Here is an 11,739-nt window from a genome sequence, read left to right as displayed (position 1 = left end):
TGATTCTAAGAGACAATAACGTGAGCCTGGCCTAAAACGATATCTCCTCCACACCAGCTTGCAGCTCTTTGAATGACAGACGGAACTTTATTTTGTGATTTTAAAAGTGGGTGCGTCAAAATATGTTGTTTTGATTTGGAATCATTATAAATCTATTGTAAATGGCGCTTCTTCGGAGTGAATGATCAAAACACGGCGTCTTTATAAAAGTAATATAATTTTATTTGACTGGTTTTGTGCATTTGAGCGCGGGCAGAAAGTAGAAATGACTCCCCAGTTCGATAATTCAATTTTCAGATGAAATTTTTATTTTCAGATTGAAAATTATTTACACGTCACATTCCAAATTGTTGGTAATTGTGATACGATACTAAATGAATGAGTCATTGCCACGTTGTTTTGCAATTGTGCATTTTAATGGAGTTTTAGCAGTTTTAGAAAGAAATATAGTATAGCGTACGGAATTGTTTTTAACTTGGTAAAATAAGTGTTTATTTAACTCAGTTTCGTTTACAGCAGAATAATTTATGGGATGTATCGTAAAATTGGGATCGCTGAGTCAATTAGTATTAGAAAATATGTTATTGCATTTCGTCGTCGTCGTTTTACAAAACGGCATTTAAATACAGACTTTTTACGAGCTGTTGTACTATAAACGGTTGGTTTTCTAATTTGTACAGTAAATCGTTTTTTTTTTTTTAATAATATGCTGTAGCTGTACATTATATTCGTTTGAGCCTATAGGTATTTGTCACGTTCAAAGCGAGGTCGCAAATTTTCGTTGCAAACGCTGTCCTTATGAGTGGCATTGGTTAAGAACAACTCCACTTCGACCTGTAATAACATATCCAGGTTCCTTAGTACCTAGACTGTAGTTTTAACAGGCACTTAACAAGTGAGCTACACTAAACCTACGATACTGGTAGCTTCTCGCCGCAACGGAAGAGCCTAATCGCTCCAAAACTCACAAGTAAGCTCCGCTCTCAGGATCTCTCACGAGAAGTGGATTTTGGTTGTTTCATAATATTTTGTCGTGTTTTTATTACCGCTTGTTTAACGGAGCCGAAATTCGAATACAGCGTGTTGGCTGTGTGGATTTTACAGGACCAACTGGTTTTCTCGGCTTCAAATAATGTTTAGATTGTTCCTCGAGTGCCGTTTCGCGCAGATATTACATCACATGTGTGCTAGCAGACTTGGTACTTATCAAAACAGAGCCTGGACTTTTAAAATTGAACACAAAATTCCGTTACAGCAAAATTTCGTGGACTCTTAGTTTCTATTAATGCCCGCAAAGCAATCATCGGTCTCGTTTGTACAAACTATATAGACATAGACTATATAGGCCTACAAGTTGCGGCAATGTCGAGGGTTTGTCTGTAATTACAATTACCAAAGTTGATTTAGATTATGACTATTAGACAAGAAGTTTCAATAGGACGTTCAGCAAAAAGGGCGTTGCAGACTTTGACAAAAGTATTAATCTAAATCTATTTTATTTGATCGGTTTAGCTGTTGCTATAGCCTCTAAAGTTATTATTCTATTTTATTTGTTTACCACTAGAAGCGAAATTGCATTGTTTTAAAATGGTAGATACGAATCTACAATTGCCAAATAACAAAAACACGCCGTCTGGTAGTAGCCCGCCATATTGGAATATTACAACAAAGCCGCACAAAATATGGCGGCCGATCGACCCTGACGACCCCGCAAGACCACCCAACTATTTTCCGATGTTTAGCGGCTACCCTTACAATTCTGCATATGCCAGTAATCACCAACAGTGCCTGGAAAAACTTTTTGCTGAAAATTATTTGCTACACAGCCAACGAGTTAAAGACATTTATGCAGCAAACACATCAAGAACTGCATTTCAGACGCGGCAGTTTGATCACACAAGTATGCAAAATGCCGACAGCTCTGCGCAGAGATTACAAACACCAGGTAAGCAAAGTAAAAATCTGTATACATACGATTATTGTACGTATTGCTAGCCTTTATCACACCAGCATTTATACAAATGAAAATGTAATCGTTCTTTGCTCTAATTTTTTTTTTTTTCTTAAATATAACTGACGTGAGCCTATTAAATAAAAGAATGGAATTTACTTATTCGTCCTCGAGTGGCGAAGCAACGATAGTCGTTATAACACACGTTTTCCGTTTCACACATTGCGTGCCCGCTTACGAGTTACCACATATGTAACTTTGTTGGTAATTAGCTGACTATTATGCAACGTTTTAGTAATTTAAAACGATTTTGCAGAGTCTCCGGAAATGAATAAACCAGATGAAACAGCATCTAGATCGGTTCAGAGTAGTCCTGCAAACTGCCTCTCCCCACGAACCGAAAATATAGATATCTTGAAAACTAAGAAACGTACGACACGGAAGCGGACGCGAGCCGCTTTTACACAAGCGCAAGTTAGCGCTTTGGAGCAGCGATTTATTCAACAAAAATATTTGACCGGCAATGAAAGAACAGAATTCGCACACGCGTTGCAGCTGACCGAGACACAGATTAAAATATGGTTCCAAAACAGGTCAGTACAAATTTAATTTATACTAAAAGTACTGCAATAGGTTGTCAGTTTTGTCATTATAAAAAATTATGGACCTTAATGAGTTATCTATATTGTCAGTCATGTATACATTACAAAAAAAGTCAAACCTTACAAAATTAATCATATACGCCCACAGTGTAATAGCAACGACAAGCCTTGAATCCAGTACCTCTTGGGTTACAGGTATCCGCGCTAACCAACTGTGCCATGTCGGATAACATGTGATAACACGTAACCGGACGCGACGTGCTAATAAAACAGAACACCCGTTTTATAACGATTATGGTTGCTCCGCCACGTGAGGATAAATAAGTTACATCATTAATTTAATTCTACGTTTGTTATCAGGAGATACAAAACAAAACGTCGTCTCAGACTGGCATCTGAAATGTGGGCAGCCGCGGCACAGCAAGCACAACGCGCTGCTTTCGCGCTTGGTGTTCCTACAGGGATGTGTTATCCCAACCTCATACCTGCTTATTGTGGTAAGAATGCTAAACACAAAATTGTTATAGTACTGTGTGAGAAGATAGGACACCTTTAGCACATAATATCCTGATCGTGTTTTAAACAATTACCAACGGTCTACGCGAGTCGTGAGGATTCGGTTTCATAGTTCTCTGAATGTGTTTTGTTAACTACAAAATGAGGCGATAAAACAAAAATTAGAAAGTCTCCCCCCACCCTACTATATATACTGCTCGGTGACTCAACATTACCATACTTTTTACAGGAAAGTTAGCACCTTTGAGATTACAAAGTTTTCCGGAGCCGTTGCCGTTTTCACCACCGAATAGAAGCAGAATGTCCAACGAAATGTTTACTGATAAAAACAATTACTAATCAAAGCGAAACATATTCGTCTACTGTTATGTTTTAAAGAGATTGTCATGAATTATGAAACTGGGCGACTATCAATACAACATCTTTTCTTTCTGTATTATGCGTAGCCGATCAATCTGAGCAACATTGCGGTCTTCGGAATAGAATAATAGATAATGCAAACTGTACGTGTCTAACAACATGCGTATATATACGCCGTAACTGCTATTTCTCCGTCTATATAAACACAGTGATAACCTACGTGAAAGTACTAACGTCGAAGGAAGATTGAAAAGCACATGTTTAGCTCCCAGCAAAGGCTGAAACATCGATAATAAACTAAACAAAGAAAAATACAAAAAGGTGAACGAAACTTACTGGATGTCCGGTGCCGTGGTATAGAGCGCACGGATTGAGACTAGTGATTCGGGTTCAAGGCTTGACGTTACCACCGGATAGTGACACACCAATGATGTCGGGTATATCTTAATTAACTGCACATAACTGATAATAACTTCTAGCTATTTCTATAAAAGCATTAGATAAGCGTACCGCAGTCGCCTGCCTAACAAAATTACTAACTTGGTTTATATCAATAACTTCAGGTAAACATGTTTTAGGCACTGTAACAAACACACTCTCTGTACAAAACAAGTAATATCGATTGCAACTTGCTTAGCAAATGAATTCAAACAGCCGAAGCTGCGAGAAGAGCAATTAGAGTCCCGCATTTTGTTGAGTGATTTCCAAAAATCGGGAAAAATCTTGCATTTTTGCTCCAGGAGGACCGTTTTTCTCTTTAGGAGTGGGAGGAATATGCCTGAGAATGTAGACGGAGTTGGATAAATTAGGAAAACGGCACCAGCTGGGCTGCCGGCCTTATAACACAACGTTGGTAATGATTCGCTGAAGGCATTCTATGCCCATAGCGAGTTTTACGTTATTAGACGCTGCACGTCAATTGAACCATTTTTACGAAGTAAATTTCCAGATTATCATACGAACCCATATAAATTCGTATTCCACTATACTGCTGTGGTTTACGGAATAAAAGTGACATGTTATGGTACGTTTTTGTAATATGCCCGAAGCCTTTTCTTGTTAAAAACAACTTTGTTCGCCACCTACCGACAGTTTTTGTCCACCTCGGACATTCATTCTTTTATTCGTCACCATGTTTATATGTGCACCACGAAAGTTTTAGTCTGTCACAGGCATTTTATGTCCGCCATTAACACCTTTCTTCCATCACGGATGTTTTTGTCTGTCGCCGACATTTTTGTCCTCCACCGATATTTTAGTTCCGCATTCACATTTTTTGTCTATATTCACGTAAACATCAAAACAAGACAATTCTTCCACGTACCTTACCTATACTGTCACCATCGTTTACAATACAAGGAAACAAGTTTAATATCACAACAGTAAATGACAGTGGGTGACAACAAAAATACGCTACGGCTAGGCCTTATAGCTCTGCGCGCTTCGTAAACACACAGACCACAATATTGTTTGAAAATAAATCTCTGGCATTTTTGGCTTCAAGTCGTGAGTTACAACGAAGACAACAGCAACAACGAAACGTCTTAACGATGATCTTAGTGCGTTTCCGTGCTCCGGACTTAAATGGGAATGTACATAATATGTGCAAATCGTTGCAAAAGAATGCGAAATAATATTGACTTGTTACTAATATAAACATATTCGGTTGACTGCAGGCTATAATGTGGTTTTGGCATATGTGCGTAACGTGTAATAGTACCGTTTGTAACCTAAATTTCTCATTTACATGATCAATTCGTTTTCCTCCATTGCTTTTTTGGTCGTTTTGTGAAGACTTGGATTCATTTTTGAAGTGAACTGTTGGTCTTCTATCGTCTCCATACGCTGCTGCCAGTGCGGTACAACCAGTTCCGGAAACAGCTTTGCTAAAAGGTCTCTTTCAATTTGCACCTTGTCCTTTGTACTCGCACGATCTGTTTTTAATTAGAAAATCGTTATCGTGTTAGAATTTGGACTCACAACTTGCAGCACACGAATGGGCGCCGTAAAATAACCAAGGAACCACAAGAACGGTATAAGCCTTACCTAAGTTTAGCCGAGGCATTTCGCAGAACCGTGGAGTGTTATAATCCTGTAGGTTGTCCTCTTTGTTTGTACCTCTGAGAAAATAACAAACTAAGCATTCGTGGAACGTAAATCCTATTAACGTACGTGTGTGCCTCAGTGGCAAGAAATCAATGCGTTTAAGATTGTTAATAACGCAGCATTAGAATACCTGCTAACACAAGTCAGGTCCGATTCGCATGGACAAAAATATTGCCCATCTTCAAAGACAATGTATTCAGATGGATTGTAATCTGGTTCAACCGAGCAACGCTCTCCAACCCTGGCGTTTGGTTTACATAATGATCTCGCGTAGCCAGGTGTGTCCGCACAACACATACCAGCATCACAATCGTCAGGAACCTAAAGATTGAATGTGGAATTCGTGTTATTTTGATAACTGCTTTACAGTGTAAACATGATTAATGTAGAACACGTATTTATATAATTGCTCTGACACGAAGGAACATTTGCATTGTTGGTAAGCAACTGCCTGTCACAAATTAGTTTTTTTATGATACTTTGGGATAAGATGGGATACCGTTAGCACCTTATTTCCATTTGTTAGAACACAACGTATGAAACAGAACACCCGTGTTATAACGACCGCCGTTCCTGGTCACGCGAAGATAAAACAAGTTACATTCATTCATTTATTCATTCATTCATACATTCTTTCATTTTTTTATTTATTTTTTTAGTTTAATATTACCAACCTCACAAATGGTACCAATTGCTCCTGGTCTTGTAGATAGTTTACACCGACCGAATACACACATAGCTTGGTGATCGTAGTTGGCATGAGGTTCCTGACAACACTCCGCATTATCCACACATTGGTCTCCTTCTAATTTACATTCTTTGCACTCGCTTGATGTTTGAGTTTCAAAGCAATATTCGTCTGCAGAAAGTGACAATTTTATTGAGTTATCATTTCATTCTCCTTTGCAGTATAGTAGGGTGGAGTAAGATGGGACATTTTCTCTTTTTTCGTCCCATTTGGTAGTAAACAAAGGACATTCAAAGAATTATACAACCGTATCCTCAAGACTCCCATAGACCGTTGTTAATTGGAAAGCACGATCAGGATATTTGGATATTTTGTGCTAAAGGTGTCCCGTATTCCCCTACCTTACTAACCTGCCCTTCACCATGTTAATAATATAAATAACTAAGTTCTTTAAAAAATGTCACTTTATACCGGTTCTGCAATTTTGTTTTACCGCAAGCAGCAGTCACCGCAAAATGAATAGGCGCCACATTCAGCTCAAGTACGTGTGCTATATACACTCGAATGCTATATAGCAATTGTATGTGATCTGTTTCACTCTTAACTAATGATTTTGTCAACCAATAATTGCTACCGGTATACATTACAATTATGATTATCCTTTATTCTTTTGGATTCTGTGGCTAAACATCGTAGCATTAATCTAATACACTAATAATACCCTTTCCTACAAAAGTAATACCACGTATATGATTACACTGTGTGTGGCATATCCCAAGAAATCCAAATTCGTTTCAACTTACCTTCTGAACATGGGAATGCGATCGAACATTTCCATGGGCCTCGGTCTCGTTTGACATCGCTTTTTGAGGTGATTTCTTCGGACAGCCATTCAGATTGACCTGCACAACAAAAAGTAATACATATACCGTTACTCAGAGATTGTAGAAACTTGCTCATTATTGTACGTAATAAAACAGTTTTAAAATAGATTGGGGTGAAGGAAGATGGGACACTTAGCACGTAATATCCGAATATATCATGATCGTGTTTTAAATAGGTACAACGGTCTATGGGAGTCGTGATGGTGTCACTCGCCTTAAAAATGTTTAATATTGCTATGTGAGCATTTTCTCGCTCTGTACAATGACGTTAAAAGGACCCCATTATAAAACATGATATAAAAAGGACCGGTTTGAGGTTTTACAGAAAAAGCATTGGTAATCGTTAAAAGCAAACAGTGTATACGTCAAGCCTCGTCTCAGTAAATGTGTGTACAAAGAAACCGCAGCGTCTGGTGTATACACCACACTCATTAAACAGGAGACCGTACGCCTGACCAGACTGGCTATTATTTTGCGTTGAGAGCCGGAAATCGATAATTGCTCTGCGGTATATATCTTCCTACAAATCACCACGGCGTCGGGTTCGCCCTACCATGCTTTATTATGGAAGGGTGTATGGTGTTTACATGTCAAGCTACGGTCGATATTTTTCTAGGCGTAGTTATTCTAGGCGATTTTAATGTCAAAACAAATCAAGTTTATAAAATATTAATCAGTTGAACGTACTGTTTAATACGGCCGACATTATTAACTATTGGATTTTGGTTGAAAGCATATATGACATTGGTGTGACTGTATGAAAACTATGGGACAAAAATCCTTCAACTCTTCTTCCATGTAAATTATACGTTGGCTCGTATTTAAATTATGCATAAAATTGAAATAATGGAACCGCTGTGACAAAAAGCTTTCCTAATCTATCTAAATAATTTATTAATGGTAGGGATACGTTCAGTTTCAAATGTTAATTGCTTATAAACCCGTTGCTGTTTCGCATTACTTAAGCGTATTTTACGCGACAATAAAAATGAATTATAGTACTGTGGGCGTAAGACGGGATCTACTTGCAACTAAATCACATATTTAATGATCGATTTTTGAACCATTAACAACCTTGTTTTATAGTTTCGCGCTACGCTATATAATTCTGTAACTATTCTTTGTTTACTAAAAAAATGAGACGGGAAAAGAATGCAAAAGTGTCCTAGTTTACCCCACCCTACTATATATCTACAGTCAGGGTTTAATTTGTTCGACTACCGCTTTCTAAATTCCGGCACGCTTTTCTGGTGGGTTCTCATTAAAATCGAAACCCACTTGCCGTATATCTATAACAATAATGCAATTATAATTTTGTAATACCTTCATTCCCCAGGGTGTTTTTGTCGATAGATTCTTTCACATGAACTGACTGATTCCCAATTTTGGTTCGAAACTCTGTGACGTTGTGGTAGTTAGGAGGAAATTCGTTTTCCAGCGTCTGTGGGGCGAAAATAATGTCACAATAGGTAATATATAGTAGGGTGGGGGGATATGGGACACCTTTAGCGCACAATTTTCAAATATCCTTATGGTGTTTTAAATAATTAACAACAGTTTGTGGGAGTCGTAAAGATGATACATTTTTATAATTATTTTAATAATTTTTGTTTACTAACAAATGAAATGAGAAAATAGAATAAAAAGTTGTCCCATCTTCTCTCTCCCTATATATGGAAAATATATAGCTTACACACATCGATGCGTTCTGGTATAACCTATTGTACGTTGGGTTATGTGTTAAACAACACACAGGTTTTTTAGGCATAGTATGTAACGATAATTTTATCTATTAATCGCAAGAAACATAACAGCTTTGTGTTTAACATTGTTTTGCCTATAAAGTCCGTTGGTCGATAACTTTATTCTGTGGAGCGCGAAATTAGTATTTATGAAGGCAATTTCGAACTTCAAAGCAGGCATGTGGTTTAACACCTTTAGACTCTTGATGTTATTGTATATTGGCATTCGTGTATTGATTTTTTTCGAAAATTATTGATTCGAGACAGATGCGCGCACCGTAAAATTGAGTGCAAATGGAAATAATCTCAGCGGTTGGATTGTGTTGACATGTATTAACCATGTGTTTTCATGCATGAAACCAGACGTCCATGCAGATGACAATTGCAGAATCCCGATGCAATTATCGAATATTTTGAGGCGTATAAAAGAATTCACTAGGGTGGGGCAAGATGGGACATGGTTTTCGTCTCTCGCCTTATTTGGCATTTACCAAAAACTATATTTACAGGAATTATAACCACAGCACCACGACTCTAAAAAATCGTTCTATTTTGTTTAAAATCCGGTTAGAAAATATGGTACTTAGGTGCCATAACGGTGTCCTATCTTACCCCAGCACAGTTCTATGCATTCACGACATCGAAACAAAACCTTGCTTTAAACGGCCTTGGTTTTTTAAATAAATATTTCATGAAATAAATGAAATATAGTACTGGCATGACACTCGTAAAGTGTTGTGCAATTTTAACAGCAGTTTCCAATATGTTTTTATAACACATACAAACACACCAACGATATAGCTAATACAATTTTAACTAGCCTCCTGGGAAATAAGTAAAACAATCATAAAACATATGACGTGACAGTATACCTCAACTTCGTCTACCCATCTTCCGTCTTTATCCAAATCATCGATTGTGTTCTCAAGACGAGTCAGCTCTTCTAAAGCACTGGGGGGACTATCGTTGTCTTGGAGTTCGTTTTCAAAGGTATTTTCTGCAGATTTACATTTATATGTATTTCAAACTGACATAACTTAACCGAGTTGTTAGTATTTGGGGATAGGGCTAACTCCGCAAAAATTCAATACAAATATAGCAAAAAAAATGCAAAAAATTCAATACAAATATAGGTTTAATTTCAACACATGTACGACGGATTGATTATCTTACCCTTTCCTATATCACGAATAAGCTGCTCCATCATGTATTTATACAACATATCTTCCCTTTCCTCCTCCTCTCGGTCATTAGCATCGTTTTCAATGGTGTAGGGAGACAGTTGACGGTCCAGCTCTCCGCCCAACCTATACCGATACATCCCCGAACAAAAATTCACCAGCAGAATGAAAGAAAAGACGACGAGTCGTTTCATTTTCTGTTTTTACTACGATTTTTAATCTTGCTAATGCTAAACTGAAAAAACAACACAATTGCAGGTTAACTGTTAAACCATAAACAGCGCGGCCAAAAAAGTCTACAGTGCATGCTGTGTAGAAACGAGCTGTCCGAAGCGGGGACAATCTATCTCCCTTCTTATTAATAATTTACTCTCGTCTCCTTTTTCTCGCTTCCTAAAATAATCCACGAGATAAACACGAGACTCGCCTATACAAGACGCGCCACACGAGGTCCACACGTTTGCACACCGTTTTAAATATTTTAAATTCTCAAAGATTCAATAACTTATATTCCCGAAACTACCGTGTATGTTTTAATTGTCTGCAAATTCAGGTTTGGGCTGTTTTAGGTACGATGTGAAAAATGCGGTTTACTTGAAAATCATCCCATCAATATAACCCGTAATTAGGCCGATCCGTGTAACCATATTTATTGCGAAAACTCAGTGATTACACAAATCGCTCTTTTTACTTTAAACCGCGAAAAATATACGAAAACAGTATCACGATTTAAAAAAATTAACTTAGTTACATGATTTACATTTTATGGGATTAATCTGCTTCCCCAAAACATGGGCGCCGTTTAGCTGCCTGCGGTCAAAGCTATATAAACAGCTTTATTGTGGCTGACGATTAAAACAGCATTTCGTATGTCGTCGTCATTCAAACTTTCCAACTAATAATTAAGGAACATTTTTGAAAGAAGTCTAAATCCGCATACAAATTTCGAAACCAGACCACAATACGGTGATTTTTCGTTTAAAAACGCCCATCATAACTGTATTATGTCAAAAATATATTTAAACACATCTAGTTAATTGAATTAAAAACATACAGAACAAATATTTAGTATCCTTACTTTTCACCGCTACCGTTTTGCCGCCAAATATTAAGCAGTGGACCATTACGCTACAGCTACCAAAGAATATTTACTCCAGCCTTTCGTTTCGTAAAAAAGCTTAGTTAAAAAGCGCTTACAGCACTTACCGATGGTAGCCTTTACCCTGATCCAATTTTGATCTGTATGGAATCGAACATTAAAATCTTAGATAAAGTTGTATTTGCTTGGACAAGCCGATGATCGAAGCGAGAGGCGACATGACCCATCACGAAGAGATTGCTCATAATAATCTTGCTGCTAAGGGCTTACACTTGGAAAGTTACTTTTAAATTAGCTGAAAAAACATAAATATTTCATTACATTATATTAAAAAAATTTGAGCAAGTATATTAACTTAATTTGATTAGAAAACGTTTAATATATAGTACGATAAGATGAAACATGACATATTATATTGTCATTCTCTCTTCCAAGCCATTTGGTAGTAAACAAAGATTATTTTACAGAATTGAATAACCGCATCTTTACGACTCTAAGAAAACGTTGTTAATTGTTTAAACCTGATCAAAAGATATTTGGGATTTAGGAGCTAACGTTATCCCATCTTACCCCACAACATTGTATGAAGAATTTAAAACCGCGCAATATA

The 11,739-nt window shown here is 37.3% G+C and overlaps 2 protein-coding genes across 2 annotated transcripts; one reads left to right on the top strand and one right to left on the bottom strand.

Moving 5' to 3' along the window:
* The first annotated feature begins 739 nt into the window (after positions 1-739).
* LOC778699 (homeobox protein MSX-3) lies at positions 740-3,505 on the top strand. The gene is made up of 4 exons (XM_004226288.4): positions 740-1,945; positions 2,268-2,544; positions 2,914-3,050; positions 3,299-3,505. The coding sequence occupies exons 1-4, from the start codon at positions 1,588-1,590 to the stop codon at positions 3,406-3,408; spliced, it is 882 nt and encodes a 293-aa protein (XP_004226336.2). The 5' UTR covers positions 740-1,587; the 3' UTR covers positions 3,409-3,505.
* A 1,209-nt stretch (positions 3,506-4,714) lies between these two features.
* LOC100177853 (dickkopf-related protein 3) lies at positions 4,715-10,277 on the bottom strand. The gene is made up of 8 exons (XM_002131509.4): positions 10,023-10,277; positions 9,722-9,846; positions 8,431-8,548; positions 7,027-7,125; positions 6,210-6,394; positions 5,666-5,856; positions 5,476-5,549; positions 4,715-5,363 (listed from the first exon to the last, which is right to left on the bottom strand). The coding sequence occupies exons 1-8, from the start codon at positions 10,222-10,224 to the stop codon at positions 5,173-5,175; spliced, it is 1,185 nt and encodes a 394-aa protein (XP_002131545.1). The 5' UTR covers positions 10,225-10,277; the 3' UTR covers positions 4,715-5,172.
* Positions 10,278-11,739: the final 1,462 nt, after the last annotated feature.

The sequence above is a fragment of the Ciona intestinalis genome, chromosome 8 (genome assembly GCF_000224145.3).
Source record: "Ciona intestinalis chromosome 8, KH, whole genome shotgun sequence".
Lineage (NCBI taxonomy): Eukaryota > Metazoa > Chordata > Ascidiacea > Phlebobranchia > Cionidae > Ciona > Ciona intestinalis.
The sequence above is the reverse complement of the archived record's forward strand: the minus strand, read 5'-3'. Positions and strand labels throughout refer to the sequence as shown.